Genomic DNA, 19368 nt, shown 5'->3' with positions numbered 1-19368 from the left:
CCTGATGTGTGGAGCGCGCGGCCGCGGGCTCACATCTCCAGGCCCAGGGCCGGGGAGCTAAGATGTAATAATTTAGGGGGGGCGGTAAACCTGCCCCGTGCTCCAGACGTGGCTGAGGAAGAGGTGCCACTCCTGGCCGTCGGCGAGGGCCGAGGGTGATGCCGTCGCGCACCGGCTCGCGCTTCGACGAGACGAGCCGCATGGTCTTCGCCCTCGAGGCGCTGACCGCCAATACAACGATGACGGCTAGCGAGATGGCGAGCATGACCGCGGTGAGGACGACGACGAAGGTGGTGGCGCCGCGAGAAGTCGTGTAGCCAACGAGGGTGTAGCACATGTCTTCGCACGCGGTGCTGTCGCACAGCTGCGGCGGTGGGGAGCGGGTGGTGTGAGGTTGCGCGGATGAGGGAGAGAGAGGGAGGCGAGGAAGTGCCAGCAGGGGCGCGGACCTGGATGTATGACCACTCCCGACGCGAAGCAGCAGGTTGGTGAGGAGCAGGTTGGCGACGCACGCGAGGCAGAGGTCGTCGAAGCGCCGGTAGGGTCGGGCGAGCGCTAGGCAGGTGAGAAACATGGCCGACCACGGTGCGCAGCAGCTTGCGGGAGCCGTAATCCTGGTCGATGAAGAGGACCATCGAGGTGAGGAAGATCTTGCGGACCAGGTCGAGCACCTCCCAGAAGAGGAAGCGGCCAGAGTAGTCCCGCCATAGGAAGCTCGTCGCACGAGAGAGCGGCGTTGCGCGCTGCGCAGCCACGGGCTTGCGGACGCGGAGCAGCAGCGCCAAGAAGCCGAGCGGCACAAGGACGGGCCAGAGGGCGAAGAAGGCCCAAAAGTACGGCGCGAGTCCGCCCGTCTCGTCGTCCCACGTAGGGCCGGCGTCGCACGTGAGCGACGGGTCGGCGAGCAGGAAGCTGATGCGCTGGCCTGTCGCGTCGTCGTAGCGAAAGGACTCGCACAGCCTCGCGCTGAAGATGGAGCGCGAGACGGAGGGAAGCACCAGGTAGAAGATGAAGATCGCCCAGTAAAGGAGGCGGCCGAGCAGCTGGCGGTCAGCAGCTGGCGGTCGAATGCCTGCTTGTTGTTGAGGACCGCCGCCGCCACCACAATGGCGAGCGACACGAAGGCGACAGCGGCGTACGGCCAGGTGCCCGCGACAAGCAGCCGCGTGCTCATGGCTCCGATGCAGCGGCCGGGGATGGCGACGCGACGAGGCCGAGGCTGCTGCTCACCTGGTAGAAGCTGACGACGACCTTGAACTTGGGCTGCAGGCCGACCGCGGACTCGATGCGGGCGGCCCGCCTTCGGAGGCGGCGGGAGAAGGGGAGGCGACGGAGCCCAGCATAGGCGGCGGCGAGCACAGCGATGACGATGACAAATCCGACAAAGATGCCGGCGGAGCGAGCCGGCGGCGCAGTACGGGTCGCCGTCTCCGTCGGTGAGGCGGCGGCGGCGGGAGGGCTGGCCGGAGCCACCAGAGCACGTCTCTGAGTCACAGCGGTGGAGCTCCGAGGTGGCGGCGGAGGCGCGCCAGTAGCCGGCGTCCACGCCGAGGGACGCGAGAGTGGTGCCGGCGTTGCAGTTGGCTTGAAGCGGGCACGACTTGGTTGCAATGGTCAGTCGGGTTCTCAAAGATGTCGTCTGGATCGGCGCTCGCGTCCTTCAAGTAGAAGTCCTCCTTGCAGATGGAGCAAGTGACGTCGCCGCTCTTGGAGCTGAGGGGGTGGGGGCAGAGAGTGCACTGCGAGAGGCCCTCGCTCGCCGCGTACGGCTTTAGGTGTCCGCCTCGCACTCCTCGCAAGCGGTGCCGGAGGCTGCGTAGTGGCCGATAGGGCAGAGCTCGCAAGCGGGCATGTTGGCCGAGGGGGCGATGCTGCCTGGAGCGCACGCCGTCTGCTGCGTCGAGCCCGTGGTGGCGAAGTGGCCCGGCGAGGCGTCGGTGCACTCGCTCGCGGCGGTCGCGCCCTGGTAGGAGCCCTCGAGGTCAGATCCGTCAGCTCTGTTGATGACAATACTTGTCTGGAGCCGAGCAGGAGGGCCCGGCGCACAACCCCTGTGCAACTCACGGTCCACACCCCGTACTGCCCATAGGCATAGCCATATCATCAAGTCCTCAGCTTAAGAGTTAAGTCCAGAGTCTGCAGACTTTACACTCACACACCCATCCGGTTCGGGTCGCTACTAGTAAGAGAGTCTTGTAGGGCGGGGCGCCGCCGCACGAGGCGCGCCACCGCGATGCGGCGGCGGAGGAGCTGCCACCGCCGGCGGAGCGGCCCCGCGTCGCACGGCACCGCCCCCATGCTTTTTAGTATGAGGCGCAGGCTGATCTCACGATGCTCCGGAGCCGGGTAGAGCGCCACCGCCACCGTGTCGAACAGCTTGTACGGCGGCCGCTGCAGCACCTGCGGCGTCTGCTGGAAGAAGCGACCGAAAGGAACGCCGCCGCAGCTTGGCTCCTGCTCGTGGACCATGGCGATGGTGATGCCTTGGTCCATCGCCGCTTGCACGAGGCGCGCGACAGCGCCGCCGGCGTCAAGAAAGGTCTTGTCGTTCAGGTAGAGCAGGAACACGGGGAAGCCCTCGCACGGGGCCGCGTTGGCTCCCTCGAGCGCCTCCTCCGCATCGCGGATCTCGACCGCCTCGGCGCTGGCGGTAGAGCCGCGCCCCTCCACCGCCGCATTCTTGAGCTCCTCTGCTATACCAAAGGCATCCTCGTTGCCGCGGCACACGAGGATAGTGACGGGGCCGCTAAAGGCAACGGGGCCCGCCTCGCCGGGCACCAGCACTCCGTCGGCGAGCTCGGCCGGGCGGCTCGCGTAGTACGGAGAGTGCAGCAGCATGCGCAGCGCGACAGCCTTGAGCGACACGAGCTGAAAGATGTTCACCCGCACCCACACGATCGGCTTCGCCTCCTCAAATACGCGCGCGATCATCTCGTCTGGCCCGCCGTAGGAAGGGTAGGCGGGCGGGGCGACCTCGACGCAGTTCTCGCGGCACTCGGCCTTCAACGCCTCGATCGAGGCGCCGCCCTTTGCCACGTCTGCCTCGAAGATGGGGATGAAGGGCCGGTCTTTGCCGAGCGCCGCGTACAGCTCACGGCGACAGTTGAAGCTCTTGAAGTAGCCGGCGCTGAGGAAGACGAGGAAGGTATTCGCGTCGGCTACTGACTCCTCCAGCTTGCCCACGTCCTCGAGGTTGTCGACGTCGAGCCAGATCCGGACGCCGGGGAGAAGCAGCTGGAGTCGCCGCACGACGGTGTGCGTCTGGTCCTGGCCAGTTCCCCAGGCGTGCGAGATGAAGCTGTGGAAGTGGCACTCGGGGGACAGCTCGAGGACTGGGGGGCGGCCGGAGGAGCAGAGGCGGATGGTGGGCGCGCGGACGGCGCTGACAGTCTTGAAGAGGACGACGAGCAGCGACGCGGCCAGCATTGCGGCGGTGAGCACGATTACAAACTCACTCGCTCCGCGCGCGCTCTCGAAGCCGACGAGGGTCTTGCACATGTCCTCGTAGGCGGCGCTCTCGCAGAGCTGAATCACCGTTCCGGAGGTGAAGCAGCAGGCGAGAAACAGATTGGCGGTGCACGCGAGGTAGAGGTCGGCGGATCGCTTGAAGGGCCGGGCGAGGGCGAGGACGGCGAGGTAGAGGGCCGAGACGACAGAGGCGACGAAGAGGCGGAGGATCTTGCTCGACCCGGTGTCTGTCTGAATGAAGAGCACCAGCGAGGCGAGGAACAACTTGCGGCCCATATCGACGACCTCCCAGAAGAGCAAGCGCGGGTCGTAGTCGCGCCAGAGGAAGCGGCTGGCTCGGGCCGTGGCCCTGACTCGCTGCGCCCGCACCTCGGAGCGGATCGAGAGCAGGAGCACCAGGAAGGCTAGCGGGACGAGCACCGGCCAGAGGACGAAGAATGCCCAAAAGTACGCGTCGAGGCCGCGGTGCTCGTCGGTGCTGCAGAGCACGTCGAGGTCGGCTACGAGATAGCTGCGTGTGTCCCCGGTGAAGACGTTGATGTTAAACGACTCGCACTGCTTCGCCTTGAAGATGGAGCGCGAGACCGAGGGCAGCACGAGGTAGGCGACGAGGATGGCCCAGTAGAGGAGGCGACGCAGCGTAGAGCGGACGAGGTCGCGACGGAGGCTGCCGGCGCGACCAGACAGAAGCCACTCCGCGAGTGCGTAGCAGGCGATGGCGGCGCCTCCGAGCAACATGGCTGCAAACGGCCACAGACCGGCGAGCAGGAGCCGGTCAGCCATCGAACCGATGCACGCGTCCGGATAGGTGAGGCCGAGCAGATCAAAGCTGATCGAGTCGATGAAGTCGGTCCAGCGCGTAAAGTCCTCGTGGAGGCGGACGCCGTAGACGGGGCCGAGCGTGGCAACGACCTGGTAGAAGCTGACCACGATCTTGAACTTGGGCTGGAAGCCAACCTAAGGTACGGTGGGGTGGTGTCGACACGAGAGGCAAGAGGCGCCCGGTCAGTGGATGGGGGGAGGGTCTGTCCCGCCAACCTGCGACTCGACGATATCAAGACGTGCTCTGAAGCGGTCCCATGCCTCGGCGCGGGCGAGGGCGCGGTACAAGAAGAGCCCTGTCACTGCGAGAGCGACGACGACTCCAGCAAGGACGCCGAACCTTCCCGCCGTCGGGCAGTCGACGCAGCCTCGCTCCGCGCGGCTGAAGTACTGCTCGTCGCTCACGCACCACTCGCAGAGCGGGCCGGTGTGGCCGAGGTCGCAGCCTGGGCCAGCGCCGCCAGAAGCCGCGAGGCGGCGGGAGGTCTGTGCCGCGCCGCCCGAGCCGCTGCAGTGGTCGGAGGCGTCGCAGTCGTGAATCTCGGTCGTGAGGAGCGAGGCGCGCCAGTGGTTGCGCGGGACGCCGAGGGTCTCAAGAGTGGTATTGATCGCGCAGTCGGCATTCAGCGGGCAGGACTTGCAGTGCTTGGTCGGGAAGCGGAAGATGTCATCCGGAAGGGCGCTCGCGTCCTGCAGGTAGAAGCCCTCCCTGCAGGTGGAGCAGGTGACATCGCCGCTCTTGGAGCTGGTAGGGTAAGGGCAGGGGGTACACTGCGACAGGCCCTCGCTCGCCGCGTAGGTGCCCGCCTCGCACTCCTCGCAAGCGGTGCCGGAGGCTGCAAAGTTGCCTGTCGGGCACAGCACGCAAGCAGGCATGTTGGCCGAAGGGGAAATGCTGCCTGGAGCGCACGACGTCTGCTCGGTGGAGCCGGTGGTGGCGAAGTAGCCTGGCGCGGCGTCGGTGCACTCGCTCGCGGCGGAGAGGTTGGTGGCGCGCGAGTAGCTGCCAGCCTCGCACGGCAGCGCCGCCGCCGCGCCAACAGCGCAGTAGCCGCCCGCCTCGCACGGCTTGCACGCCGTCTGCGCCTCCGCGTCCTGGTACGTGCCGGCGGCACAGGGCGTGCACTCGCCCTGCCTGGTCTCGTTCGTGTACGACCCCTTGGCGCACGCCGTCTGCTCGGTGGAGCCGGTGGTGGCGAAGTGGCCCGGCGAGGCGTCGGTGCACTCGCTCGCGGCGGAGAGGTTGGTGGCGGTCGAGTAGCTGCCAGCCTCGCACGGCAGCCCCGCCGCCGCGCCAACAGCGCAGTAGCCGCCCGCCTCGCACGGCTTGCACGCCGTCTGCGCCTCCGCGTCCTGGTACGTGCTGCCGGCGCAGGGCGTGCACTCGCCCTGCCTGGTCTCGTTCGTGTACGACCCCTTGGCGCACGCCGTCTGCTCGGTGGAGCCGGTGGTGGCGAAGTGGCCCGGCGAGGCGTCGGTGCACTCGCTCGCGGTGGAGAGGTTGGTGGCGGTCGAGTAGCTGCCAGCCTCGCACGGCAGCGCCGCCGCCGCGCCAACAGCGCAGTAGCCGCCCGCCTCGCACGGCTTGCACGCCGTCTGCGCCTCCGCGTCCTGGTACGTGCCGCCGGCGCAGGGCGTGCACTCGCCCTGCCTGGTCTCGTTCGTGTACGACCCCTTGGCGCACGCCGTCTGCTCGGTGGAGCCGGTGGTGGCGAAGTGGCCCGGCGAGGCGTCGGTGCACTCGCTCGCGGCGGAGAGGTTGGTGGCGCGCGAGTAGCTGCCAGCCTCGCACGGCAGCCCCGCCGCCGCGCCAACAGCGCAGTAGCCGCCCGCCTCGCACGGCTTGCACGCCGTCTGCGCCTCCGCGTCCTGGTACGTGCCGCCGGCGCAGGGCGTGCACTCGCCCTGCCTGGTCTCGTTCGTGTACGACCCCTTGGCGCACGCCGTCTGCTCGGTGGAGCCGGTGGTGGCGAAGTGGCCCGGCGAGGCGTCGGTGCACTCGCTCGCGTCGGAGAGGTTGGTGGCGGTCGAGTAGCTGCCAGCCTCGCACGGCAGCGCCGCCGCCGCGCCAACAGCGCAGTAGCCGCCCGCCTCGCACGGCTTGCACGCCGTCTGCGCCTCCGCGTCCTGGTACGTGCCGCCGGCGCAGGGCGTGCACTCGCCCTGCCTGGTCTCGTTCGTGTACGACCCCTTGGCGCACGCCGTCTGCTCGGTGGAGCCGGTGGTGGCGAAGTGGCCCGGCGAGGCGTCGGTGCACTCGCTCGCGGCGGAGAGGTTGGTGGCGCGCGAGTAGCTGCCCTTCTCGCACGGCAGCGGCGCCGACGCGCCCTTGGCGCAGTAGCTGCCCGCCTCGCAAGCGCGACAGGATGTCGCGCCCGTGTCGTTCTGGTAGGTCCCGCCCGCGCACTTGTCGCACGCCTCCATCCGCTCGGTCGGCGCGATCGTGCCCACCGCGCACTGCGTCGGACGCGCGGCGCCGCCCGGACACGACGAGCCCGCCGGGCAGTCGAAGCAGTCGGGGATGCCGTCGCCGTCCGTGACGTTGGCGTATGTACCCGGCTCGCACGCCGCAGGCAGCTCGAGCGACGCGCCGACCGGGCAGAAGCTGCCAAGCCCGCACCGGACGCAGCCGGCAGCACCGATGGCGTTCTGGTAGGATCCCGCCTTGCAAGGCTCACACTCGGCGTTGCGCGAGCCGGATGCGAATGTGCCGGCGCGGCAAGCCATGGGAGTCGCGCTGCCAGTGGTGCAAGCGTGGCCCGAAGGGCAGTCCATGCAGCCGCCCGCCGAGTCAAGATTCGTCTTGTTCGAGTAGCTGCCAGCCTCGCACGGCAGCGCCGCCGCCGCGCCCGGCTCGCAGAAGCTGCCTTGCTTGCACGGCTTGCACTCCGTCTTGCCGCCCATGTCCTGGTACGTGCCGCCGGGGCAGGGCGTGCACTCGCCCTGCCTGGTCTCGTTCGTGTACGACCCCTTGGCGCACGCCGTCTGCTGCGTCGAGCCCGTGGTGGCGAAGTGGCCCGGCGTGGCGTCGGTGCACTCGCTCGCGGCGGTCGCGCCCTGGTAGGAGCCCTCGACGCAGAGCTGGCAGACCTCGTTGCGCGGGCCGCTGGCGAAGCTGCCCTCGCCGCACGCCGTCTGCTCGGTGGAGCCCCGGGCGGCGATGTGGCCCGGAGCGGCGGGCGTGCACTGCGAGGCGGCAAACAGGTCCGTCTTGTTCGAGTAGGAACCGCCCTCGCACGGCAGCGGCCTCGACGCGCCCGGCTCGCAGTAGCTGCCTTTCTCGCAGTCGCGGCAGCCAGTTGCGCCCGTGTCGTTCTGGTACGTCCCGCCCTCGCATTGCGCGCACTCGGAGAGGCCGCCCGTGGCGGCGTAGCTTCCCTTGGCACACGGCGTCTGCTGCGTCGAGCCCGTGGTGGCGATGTGGCCCGGCGAGGCGTCGGTGCACTCGCTCGCGGCGGCGAGGTCGGTGGCGTTCGAGTACGACCCGGCGGGGCAGGGAAGGGGCACGCTCGTCCCTTCAGAGCAGAAGTAGCCGGCGTCGCACGGCCGCATCTCAACAGTTGCCTCGTCGGGACATTGGTACCCGGCGACGCATCGCCCTGCGCAATTGCTGCTCATCTGATTCCTCAAGTCGTCTGAGCCGAGGAGACCGGCCGCACAAGCAAAGGGAAAATCCTTGTCGACGGGCTCTAGTGGCAACCGATAGAGCGTCTCGCCGAGGAGGGAGGCGTCGCCCTTCCAGTTGCACGGCTGAAACACCGGGCTCGGTTCTTGGCAATACATGGGCGACTGGTCGACTGGTTCTACTGCGGTGAGCGCGCAGTCTTCGCGGTGCTCGAGGCACGCCTTCTGCTTGGCCTGATAAGAAGGGTAAGTGCACGCCCCCCGGTAGACCTCGCATCGAGCTGCTGGCAGCCAGCGCCCGGGCGGGGCGGGGAGGGCGTAGGAGACCTCGCCAGCGAGAAGGAAGATGGAATTCCCCTGACCCTTGGCAGAGCAGCCGCTGATGAGTGTGCCGTCGCTAAGGGAGGTGCGCCCTCCCTCCGAGTAGAGGCCGCCGCCAGACTCGAAGGCGAAGCAATTGGAGATGGTGGAGCGGGCCAGGCTGGCTGAGCCCGACCCCACGTACACTGCGCCGCCTCGAAAGGCATTGCAGCCAGAGATGGTGGAGTCGGTCACGATGAGGTCGCTGTTCCACGTGTATGTGGCTCCACCGCGCTGCGGTTGCGAGGAGAGAGCGGGGTGAGGCAGCCGTGGCCCCTCTCTATCACTCGACCCGCTGCCGTGCGGCGCTGCAGGGGTGGCGGCTAGCTCTACGCGGCGCACCCCCCCGTACGTGCCAATAGCCCTGCAGCTCGTCACGTTCGAGCCGATTATCGAGACCGCACCGTTGCGAGACGCGTAGACGACGCCGCCGGACTGCGGTTGCGAGGAGAGAGCGGGGTGAGGCAGCCGTGTCCCTCGGGTGGCGACTAGCTCTACGCGGCGCACATCGCCAGCCGAGCAGCCCGACACGTTCGAGCCGGTTATCGAGATCGCACCGCTGTCATCCGCGTAGACGACGCCGCCGGACTGTGGTTTCGAGGAGAGAGCGGGGTGAGGCAGCCGTGTCCCTCTCTATCACTCGACCCGCTGCCGTGCGGCGCTGCAGGGGTGGCGGCTAGCTCTACGCGGCGCACATCGCCAGCCGAGCAGCCCGACACTGTCGAGCCGGTTATCGAGATCGCACCGCTGTCCTCCGCGTAGACGACGCCGCCGGACTGCGGTTGCGAGGAGAGAGCGGGGTGAGGCAGCCGTGTCCCTCTCTATCACTCGACCCGCTGCCATGCGGCGCTGGAGGGGTGCGGCTAGCTCTACGCGGCGCACCTCGCCAGTCGAGCAGCCCGCCACGGTCGAGCCGGTTATCGAGATCGCACCGCTGCCCTCCGCGTAGACGACGCCGCCGGCCTGCGGGTGCGAGGAGAGAGCGGGGGTGAGGCAGCCGTGTCCCTCTCTACCTCTCGCCCCGCTTCCGTGCGGCGCTACAGGGCCGGCGGCTAGCTCTACGCGGCGCACATAGGTAGCAGAGCAGTCCCTGACGGTCGACTCGATGATCTCGACGTCGCCTGCGCCGTAAGCGTACACAACGCCGCCGAGGCCCGCCGTCCCGTTGACGAGGGTCAGCCCCCGCAGGGTGAGGCTGCAGCCGCCCGAGAGGTAAAAGAGCCCGGTCTCTCCCTGGCCGTCGAGCGTCGCGCCCTCGCCGCTGCTGGCGACGGTCACTTTGATGGTGGAAGAGCAGCTGATCTGGCTGCCCAGCTTGAAGTGCGCACCGGGCGGCAGGTAGATGGAGACGTTGGCATCAGCCTCTGTGATCAGGGAGCGGAGCTTAGCCTCGCTCACCGCGGCGACATCAAAGCCGGGGGAGAGCGGCGGCAGCGGGGGCGGTGATGGCGGTGATGGCGGAGCTGGCGGTGAAGGCGGCCCGGTCGCCCAGCAGATCTGACGGCAGAGGGAGGAGGGCATCAGAGAGGAGACGGAAGGGGAGCGAGAGGGACCAGGGGCACGCCTTCCAGCCCGACCTGACCCCGTAGCCATCCGACCGCCACTCGATGACGCCGTCCTGCGCCACCGCGCCACTCGGCCCCGAGGTGCCGCAGTACTTCTTGCCGTTGACGGTGAGGTAGTCCTTGTAGCAGTCGTCCGTGAAATCGCCATTGCCGTCGTAGTCGGTAGAGCTCCAGCACCACTTGCGGCAATCCTCTTCCCCCGCCGGCGGAAGGTCCCAGTTGCCGCAGCCTTCTTCTGCGCCGCCAGGCACATCGGTGCACAGCTCACAGAAGCCGCTGTCGCCTTTGTCGTAGTTGCAAAACGCGACCCCCACTTCCTCGCAGCCGCAGGGCGAGGGCCACGACGGGTCCACATCAAAGGCGACCGTCTCCAGCTCGACCGTCGGCACGCCGCTGATGGTGCACGCCTCGTTCCTGCCGTAGCTGTTCGGGTAGTTTGGCGACGTGGCGCACGAGCCGCCGTCGGTGAGCGAGCACGGGCCGATGATGAAGTAGCCGCCAGGAGGGAGCGGCGGCGCTGGGATGGAAGGCGGGTACGGCCGAGCCGGGGGTACGACGGAGCAATCAATGCCACCAACCATTATGCACTCTTCAGCGTTCGGTGGCCCCATGTCTCCGGTAGGATCGTAGGGATAGCATCCCGAAGGGATCTCATCAAGGCACGCGACGCACTTGCACGCGACGCATCCGCCACATGCATTCTGCGCGGCCACCCTGCCGACGAGCAGTGCGGCGGCGGCCAAGCGGACGCGGGCGGACTGCTCGAGCGAGGCGACTCGCGAACGCCCAAGCAGCAAGGATCCCGCGCAGACCAAGCCGAGGCCCGTCTCGACCAGCTTTCGGAGCTGCCCGCCGGCGGTCCACGACTCGAGCACCTGGGCGGCACAGGAGTGGCGCTCAGGCTCAGACACACATGCTCAGACAGCGCCGGCGATGGAGGTGGCGGCGGGGGAGGGGGGAAGGGTGGCGGGGAAGGGAGGTGGGGAGGGCGGCTGGGGGAGGGCGGCGCCACGGCGCTCTTGGAGTAGGCCGTGGCGGTCGTGGATTCCGTCTTATTGCTCGTGGGAAGTAGTCGGGAGTAGTCGGTGTTGTCCGTCGTCAGGAGGGTGGCGTAGGCCTGCGACTTGCGGAGCGGGATGAAGAGCCACGGCGAAGCGGGGCGGCTCACGACCTCGCCGCGCGAGATGGAGTCGGAGAGGGCTGGCGCGCGCGCGGCCGCGCCCAGCACCTGCGCGGCGAGGGGGGGGGGGGGGGGGGTTCTCGGAAGGGGCTCGCAAGATGAAGTCGGCCGGCGCGGCGCCGCACCTTCCGCTCCGAGGCGAGGTAGGTGACCGTCGTCTTGGGCGACGGGCGCAGGAGCGCGTTGATGCGCTCCTCGCTGGGCATGGTGAGCCGCTCGACACCGAGGGCGGAGAGGTCCGCGGCCTTGTTGGGTTTGCGCGAGGCAGACGCCGCGAGGGCGAGCGCCGGCACAAATGTCTCGAGCTTGATGCTGAAGTCGGTGCGGTTGCGCGTGTCGATGAGTGCCCCCCCGCGCCGCGGATGGGGGCGAGAGGAGGCGATTGAGGGCGTCGCGAGAAGAGCGAGGGCGAGCATTTACAATGTGTACACGTATATGACGGCGGGAGATCGAGATGCACGATATGAGAAGAAAAAAACGCGGGAGGTGAGTTTACCGACTGCACTCCAAGTGCTCCAAGTTAAGTGATTCGTCTCACGTGTTTTCGTCCCTGTCTCACTTTCAGCGTCTCCATCGCCTCTCAAATTTTCTTTACTCCGTCTCACTGCTGTCTCTATCGCGTTCTTGTCCGTCTCAGCAACATTTAGTCTCACTGTCAGTCTCAACTTTGGATGAGACAACTCAACGTGCCCTAGTGTCGTGACGTCTCAACCGTTGCGTGAGCCTGCAGCTGAGGACTGCCCAGTCCCCAGAGACATGAAGATTAGCAGTCACGCGAGCCTACTGTCTGAATACGTTTTCCACGTATTCCAAATGACCTCCCAGAGGCCTGTATTCTGCCGTATTCCACCCGTATTCCACGTATTCCATGGAATACGCCGTATTCCAAGCTCCCAAAATGGACGTATTCCGTATAAAATTTTCTTCGCTCCGCGAATTCAGACAGTAGGCACGCGAGTCTCATATTTTGTCTCTCTCCTTCTACTTCTACTTCCAGGTCTCCACGGCGATGGCATGCACACACGCGCGCCAAGAGTGAGCGGTCATGAGACAAGAACTTCGAGGAATTTGAGACGAGCCCGAGACCAAAACTGAGACCACTCCTGAGCCAGCGGTCTTCTCAGTTTTTGCCAAAAGGTCTCAACACCGTCTCACTGTAACTCGTGAGATGATTGTGAGACTGACACTGTAACGCCCACCGATCGACCGCATCTCGGCCGGTAACCAAACCGGACACATGTTCCGCGACCCGGGAGTGTGGGTTTGCGATTCCCAAGGGCCTTGTTGGCAGCAGCCAGCTTGTTGCGCTGCTTCGTTGCGATGAGCTGATTGGGATCGCAGAAGTGCATGCCAAGCACCGCCACGAACTTGAAGCAGAACACATCGCAACCGCATCGTCCGCACTGCCATCGGCATGCCGCGCCCGCCGCTTCGCCGCAGCCGCCTTAAGACACGCATAGCGGCAGCACATGGTACGGTGCGCGTACTTGAGCAGGAGTTGCGCGCCGCAAGTAGCGCACTGGCCCTGGGACAAGGCGATATGGCGTCGTGCGCGGCATACGTTGTTGGTCGGGACGCGTCCAGGTATTTTTGAGCACTTGAGCACTGGATAGGGTCGATTCCGCATGGTACGGGACCCGGGTAAACCTGGACTTTTGCAGGTAGGGATCCCTACACCCGGGTTTTACTGTGTCGTCTAAGTTCATGGCCTCCGACCATACAGCGTCTAAGTCCGAGCCCGCCCGGCCGGCTCCGTGCGGGGGCTAAGTTGAGCGCTCGCTCGCTGCAGAGGCTAAGAGCGACCCTCTAGCCCTACTACCCAACCATTGGTCTGACAGAGGCACCTGACAGTGCCTCACAGTGCCCGACAGCCCGACAGAGATCAACTGACAGCACCTGACTGCCTGACAGCCAGGGCTCAGCGTGTAGGCTCTCTCTTGAAAAAAAGTTGTCGAGCGCAGGTCGCAGCGCGGGAGAGCGGTTAAAAATAAACGAGCTGATATATACACTCTGCTCGAACTAATTCTATTTGATTAGCTCGAACGCTTTCGGCGCTCGCAATATATCGGCATCGTCATTTACAGCTAGCCCTACTAATCGTATTGTCCCAGGCACAAATGTTCCAAAACAAATGGAACGCTCTGGCGTGGTACACATCCTGAGTTGTTCAGATTGAGAAGCATTTGCTCCTTCGTCAGCGCGCGTGTGTAGTTGTCAGGGTCAGTGGTGCAATAACGAGTCTCTTCCCTGAAGCAGAAAGAGCCATTGGAGACGTGCCTAGCAGCAGAAGCAGGAAAGCGTGAGATTGGAAGTGCACACCGCTTCATCTTCAGATGTTGAGCTTGCATTTTTTCAAACACTTCTGTGTTAATGGCTTGCATCTTATTGTGACAAAGATGCTGATAAAAGTCCAGCCTTTCAGCCATAAAGCGCAGGCCGTTGTCTCTGCGCATCACTTGCAACCTCATGTTCACCCCGCCCCAGGCCAGCACAGCCTTGGAGGCGAGGTCGCAGTCTGGCGTCAGCACGTGGCTGAGACGCAAAGGATGGAATAGAAACGTGTCCTCGCGTGCGCTCACGATGTAATCATAACGGTTGCCCCTGAAACTCTCCAAGATGCGAATGCCCGCGGCGCATTTTACTTGATTTGCATACATGCTGAGTACCCTGTCCTGAATGCGTGCGTGTTGTTTAATTGTGTTCAATTTGGGGCACGTCAAATTAGACTTCCAAAACTCAGCAGTCTGGTGTCCATCCGCCTTCACGACATGCACCCGGTGTGGGCCAGGGATGGACTCCAGAGCCAATCGCAACTGTGACGGTCCCAGGTTTGCCATAGGCGATGGTTCATACGTCCAGCCCGCCCCTGAGGAGTAGTACAGCTCATTCTCTTCATCGAGGACATAGATAACATCAAACGAGTACATTGGATTTGGAGCCACAATATTCGTCACAAGGTTTGTTGGCATCAGACGGCTTTGCATCCCAGTTACGCAGACTGCAACCGCAGGCTTTTGGTCCCGTTGGTGGCTCGGTCTCACATACAGCTCTCGCACCAAATCCAATGACGAGAGCATCTCGTAAAATGTGGTGCTCAGCCTTCCGGACAAAGTGCGTACCTGCAGGCAGCAACCGCCAACACATGTCAGGAGAAGGCACGAACTCATTCTCAGCAGCTACATTTTCTCCCTCGCGCAATATCAAAGCGTTACCACCAATACCAGCGCTTCCCGCAGGTCCCCGCAGAGCCTCATCACGCTGTGTCGCTCCCGGCAGATCAAAGCAGCGTCCAACACGCCACATCCAGAACGTTTCGAGGCGTGGATCGGCACACCCACAAGGCGGAGGCGGACGCGGGGCGCGGGCAAAGACAGGGCTGGGGCAGGGCGCCACAGAGAAGGTGGAGGCTCGCCTGGAAGCGTTCCCTCGAAGACCTTCTAGTTTTTACGAGCGACACACAGCCACAAACAGGCTCACAAGACTGGCCGAGGCTCCGCTGCACCGCGCGGTCAGATTTCGAAGGCAGCGAACGCATCGCGATCATCCTGGAATGAGTAAAAAAGAGAATTTTGTCTGACCGTTTGAGTTTCACCCGTCGCCTGGCCGAGAATTTGCCTCTTGCACCGTGCTCCTCGCCGCCTCGCCGCTCTCGCCGCTCGCCGCTCGCAACCTCGCCCGCATGCTCCACGCCTCCGCCATCCCAACACGCATCCGCGAAGGCGTCAAGCACCGGCTCGCGGCCAAGCAGGACGCCGAAGATGGCGGGCGCACGTCTCCGGTTGCCGAGGTTGCAGCTTGCACCGAGTCTTTGACGAGCCCCGCCTCTGGCTCCACGATCATCCGCGCGCTGGCGCGGTCAGGCGTGGCCGAGATCACGTCTCCAGTCTCCTTCAACATCCGCGCGCTCGCCGCGGTGCCCAGCACGGGCGGGGAGGAGGAGGTCGAGGAGAAGGAGGTGGCGTCCCTGCGGCTCTCAGCGGAGCGCCCAGGCTCGTCTGCCGACGAGCGGCCGTCCAATCCAGTGTGCGGGATGGAGGCGAAAACGGCCGCGCGTCTCACGCCGGAAGCCGTCCCGTCGCCGCTCCCTTTCCTCAGCACGCCGCCACTAGAAGTCCCGTCTCCGTCCGCCTTCCCGCACGGCGGCCAAGGCAGCGACGGCGGCATGTGCGGCGAGGTGTGCTACTTGACCTCGCTGGGCGAAGGCGAGGCCGCGCACGCCACCGCCACATCCTCTGGCGGCCGGCCTTGCGACCCGGTCGCCTCCTCCCTGGCCGAGCGCGACGGCTGCAGCTCGCTGGATAGCTGCGCGACGGTGCTCGACGACCCGTGCAGTGGATCGTCCTCGGATGAGGCGACGGAGGGGGCCGACTCGCCGCCGCGACTGCTGTGCACGCACGACGCCGCCATCGCGACGTGCCGCCACCCAGTCGCAGGCGCATCGCTCCGCAAACCGCAGCGCTCCGCTGCGCGCCTCCTCCTCGCCACGCTCCTCGCCGCCGTCGCCCTCGGGCCGATTCTGCACGCCCTCGCGGCGCGCCTCGCGCCGCCGCCGCCGCCGCCGCCGCTGCTGACGCCGCCGCCGCCGCCGCCGCCGCCGGCCGCGTGTGACATGCACATGGTCGGCGTGCGCGACTACTCGCGCCTCGCGCCGGCAGGAAGGCACGCGGGGCGCCGTGCCGGCGGCGTGGAAGCGCCCTTCCCTGTCGGCGGCGGCTTCCCGGGGCTGCTCGGCTGAGACCCTGGGGGAGGCTGCCGCTGCCAGTGGCTAGCACGCGGCGGCAGGGCTGGCGCCGCGTGCCAGCCAGACGACACATTCCTAGACACATTCCCCGTGGAGGGGAGCTGGCGCGGGCCTGAGAGTTCTGTCTTCTTGTACGTGGACGTGGACGAGCGAACCATGAAAAAGAAAAACCGGACCCCGCCACCAGCAGCAGGGCAGACGACGGGGAGGCGGAGCAGACGCGCAGGGCGAGACGAGGGAGGGAGCAGGATGTTGCTGAGATCAGCAGGAGGATGTGATGGAGATGTACGACGAGATTAGGAGCAGCACCCAGCAGGGACCCGAGGGACCATGTGGAAGACGGCTAGTGCTAGTCCCCCATCGGGAGGACGACCCCGGCTAGTCGCCGACCACACCCACAAAGAACCAAAGACCGCAGGGCGGGGACCTCTTTCCCTTTTACCCATTTCGTAGTAGAGCTGTCCGTGCTCTCCGTGTTATTTATTTACCAGCAGCAGGTCCTCTGCTCGACTCTCGCATGCCCGCCAAGCGCGGGCGAGAGGGCGGGCCGCCTGACGAGGACGCGGATAAACGCCCGCGCCAAGCAGCCGGGCCCAGCGACGCCACTCCCGGCGACGCGCTCGAGGCGCTCCGCGCCAAACGCCAGGCCAAGCTCTCTTCCGAGCAGGCGGCCGCGGCCGAGTCTTCGTCGGCGCTGTCGGAGAGGGCGGCGGGCAAGCAGCCGGCGGCCTCCTCCGCGCAAGGCGCGGCCGCCTCCCGCACCCGCGCGCCGGGCGGCGACGCCGACGAGTCGTATTTCGACGATGACGAGCCGCAGCAGCCGCGGCCGGCGGGCGCGACCAACGGCGTCGGCCACACCAACGGCGTGGGCGGCAGCCACCACGGCAACGGTGCCGGCAGCAGCGGCCACGCGCCGGGCGAGGGCGCGGATGCAGCGGCTGGCGAGGATGCGGCGGCCGATCCTCTCGAGGCGTACATGGCGCACGTGTCGTCGCGGCTGTACCTGGGGAAGGAGGGGGACGGGGAGGAGAGGGCGGCGCAGCGCACCTCGCGCTGCGTCTGCTTCGAGAACCTCATCTCGCCCGAGCGCGCCGCCGCCGCTGCCGACGAGGCGCACCAGGTCCGGATGGAGACGGGGACAGAGTGCTCCCGCTGGGGGACGCTGCTGCGTGTGCACGTGCCGAGCGGGGCGGACGCGGCGGAGGGGGGAGCCCCTCCCCCGGGGGGGGGGCTCGGCCGCGTCTTTGTCGAGTTCGAGGCCGAGGACGCCGCCGTCGAGTGCGCGCGCGCGCTGGATGGCCGGCTCTTTGATGGCCGGCGCGCGGACCCTTCCGAGACACTTCCGAGTCTCTTCCGAGACACCTCCGAGACGCCTCCGAGACACCTCCGAGACTCCTCCGAGACACCTCCGAGACACCTCCGCATTTCCGAGACACCTCCAAGAGAGATTCCCGCCTGCGAGTGTCGTCGTCCGCGGCAGGGATGCAACACTGACCAGACACTGACCGACCGACCGACTCACTGGCTTCACTGACCCCACCCCTCGCCCCTCCGCCCGCCAGGCGAGTGACGGCACTCTACTACCCGCTGGGCGCCTTCTACGAGGGGGACTTTGCGGACGAGGGCGCCCCGCTGCAGGTGACTCACTCTCACACCGCTCACCCAACGCACCGGGCCCTTGCACTTTGAATGCCGTGCGGCTCCTGTCGTCTAGACGTGGAGTCGCGAGGGCGGCCTGGCCCCTGCCCCCCCCACCTCGTGTGTGCGGAGAAGTCCACCTTGCTTGACTTTCCCTTCCTTAGGCGACGTCCATCACCTGGGACGATATCGTCGCGATGAACTCGCGACCGGCCAGCTCGTGGGACACGATGGACGGCGAGGGCGGCGGCGGCGCCGCGAGCGGAGGAGGCAACCCGTATGGCCAGAGCGACGTGGAGCAGAGCGACGCAGAGGAGGCGGCGGACAAGGAGCCGCCCGGGGACGACACCGACCAGTTCCACGCCCAGTTCATGCAGCGGATGCGGCAGCAAGCGGACGACGCCGCGCGCTCGCGAGAGAAGGCGGCGCAGGAGCTGATGGGCACCGGCGACGACGCGATGGACGCGCGCGCTGCGTCACTCCCCATATCTCCCCATATCTCCCCATATCTCCCCATCTCTCGCGCAGGCACGGCTCGCGCTGCGCCACTCCCAACATCTCCCCATATCTCCCCATATCTCCCCATATCTCCCCATATCTCGCGCAGGCGCTCGTTGAGGAGTTTCCGGACATGGCGGAGCATGCGGACGTCGACTCCGACTCCGACTCCGACGCCGAGGCCGCCAAGCTGGCCGAAGTGGCGCGCGCCAAGAAGAAGGAGCTGCCGCGCGTCGACCACTCGACCGTCACCTACCTGCCGTTCCGAAAGAACTTTTACATAGAGGTGCCGGAGAGGAGAGGAGGGGAGGGAGAGGCAGGGGGGAGGGTAGGGGGAGGGGGCACGTCCCCGCCTGCCCCTCCTCCATCCGGACGCACGAGATGAGGTCGAGCCTAGAGACGGCTCCGAGAAGCTTCAGAGACAGTTCCTGCCCGTGTTCCTCCGCGCGCAGGTGCCGGAGATCAAGCGCATGAGCGACGAGGAGGTCGCCGCCACGCGCCTCGCGATGGACAAGCTCAAGGTGCGCGGCAAGCGCGTGCCCAAGCCGATCAAGAAGTGGACGCAGTGCGGCCTCTCCGACGCCGTCCTCGCCGTCATCGAGAAGAGCGGCTACGCGGCGCCCTTCCCGATCCAGTCGCAGGCACTGCCCACGATCATGCAGTGGAGGAAGACCTTTCCTAGACCTTTCCTGGAACCTTCCTATAGGCGCTGCCCACGATCATGCAGGGCAGGCACGGCTCGCGCTGCGCCACTCCCAACATCTCCCATCTCTCCCCATCTCTCCCCATCTCTCCCCATCTCTCCCCATCTCTCGCGCAGGCACGGCTCGCGCTGCGCCACTCCCAACATCTCCCATATCTCCCCATATCTCCCCATCTCTCCCCATCTCTCCCCATCTCTCCCCATCTCTCGCGCAGGCACGGCTCGCGCTGCGCCACTCCCAACATCTCCCCATATCTCCCCATCTCTCCCCATCTCTCGCGCAGGGACGTCATCGCCATCGCCAAGACCGGCTCCGGCAAGACGATGGGCTACACGCTGCCGATGTTGCGACACGTGCTCGACCAGCCGCCGCTCGAGAAGAACGACGGGCCGATCTCTCTCATCATGGTCGGCACCTGTCGCAGCGCGGGCGGTGGCTGTGAACCGCGTCTCTTCACACCTGCAGCTGTGAGCAGGTCCCGACGCGCGAGCTCGCCATGCAGGTCTACCGCGAGGTGCACAAGTTCGCGCGGCTCACCCGCATCCGCGTGGTCCCGGTGTACGGCGGCGCCGGCATCAAGCAGCAGATCTCCGAGCTGCGGCGCGGCGCCGAGGTCGTCGTCTGCACGCCAGGCCGGATGATTGACATGCTCACCGCCAACGGCGGCCGCGTCACCAACCTGCAGCGCGTCACGTACGTGGTGCTCGACGAGGCGCGACCGCTCCCCCTTCCCCCCCCCTCCATGATGCTAATCGTCATGGGGCCCTA

General features: G+C 66.4%; 4 protein-coding genes across 4 annotated transcripts; 2 read left to right on the top strand and 2 right to left on the bottom strand.

Moving 5' to 3' along the window:
* Positions 1–72: 72 nt before the first annotated feature.
* Positions 73–11435, bottom strand: EMIHUDRAFT_110524 (hypothetical protein; the record flags this gene model as incomplete). Its single annotated transcript, XM_005788285.1, has 13 exons — positions 73–132; positions 173–364; positions 573–1043; positions 1231–1300; positions 2258–4425; positions 8617–8709; positions 8782–8862; positions 8970–9050; positions 9157–9237; positions 9673–9771; positions 9857–10714; positions 10852–11067; positions 11145–11435. The coding sequence occupies 13 exons, from the start codon at positions 11433–11435 to the stop codon at positions 73–75; spliced, it is 4761 nt and encodes a 1586-aa protein (XP_005788342.1).
* Positions 11436–12139: 704 nt separating this feature from the next.
* On the bottom strand, positions 12140–12725 carry EMIHUDRAFT_227000 (hypothetical protein; the record flags this gene model as incomplete). The annotated part of the gene is made up of 4 exons (XM_005788284.1): positions 12140–12173; positions 12250–12386; positions 12410–12544; positions 12657–12725. The coding sequence occupies 4 exons, from the start codon at positions 12723–12725 to the stop codon at positions 12140–12142; spliced, it is 375 nt and encodes a 124-aa protein (XP_005788341.1).
* A 1973-nt stretch (positions 12726–14698) lies between these two features.
* EMIHUDRAFT_110523 (hypothetical protein) lies at positions 14699–15754 on the top strand (the record flags this gene model as incomplete). Its single annotated transcript, XM_005788283.1, has 1 exon — positions 14699–15754. One exon carries the CDS (start codon positions 14699–14701, stop codon positions 15752–15754), a length of 1056 nt encoding a protein of 351 aa, XP_005788340.1.
* A 506-nt stretch (positions 15755–16260) lies between these two features.
* Positions 16261–19300, top strand: EMIHUDRAFT_455206 (hypothetical protein; the record flags this gene model as incomplete). The annotated part of the gene is made up of 7 exons (XM_005788282.1): positions 16261–17077; positions 17323–17398; positions 17563–17691; positions 18006–18182; positions 18349–18557; positions 18884–19007; positions 19076–19300. Coding segments are annotated over exons 1-7 (1740 nt in total), but the record flags the coding sequence as incomplete, so codon positions are not given.
* Between the last annotated feature and the right edge of the window lie 68 nt (positions 19301–19368).

The sequence above is a fragment of the Emiliania huxleyi genome, assembly GCF_000372725.1.
Source record: "Emiliania huxleyi CCMP1516 chromosome Unknown EMIHUscaffold_136, whole genome shotgun sequence".
NCBI lineage: Eukaryota > Haptophyta > Isochrysidales > Noelaerhabdaceae > Emiliania > Emiliania huxleyi.
The sequence above is the reverse complement of the archived record's forward strand: the minus strand, read 5'-3'. Positions and strand labels throughout refer to the sequence as shown.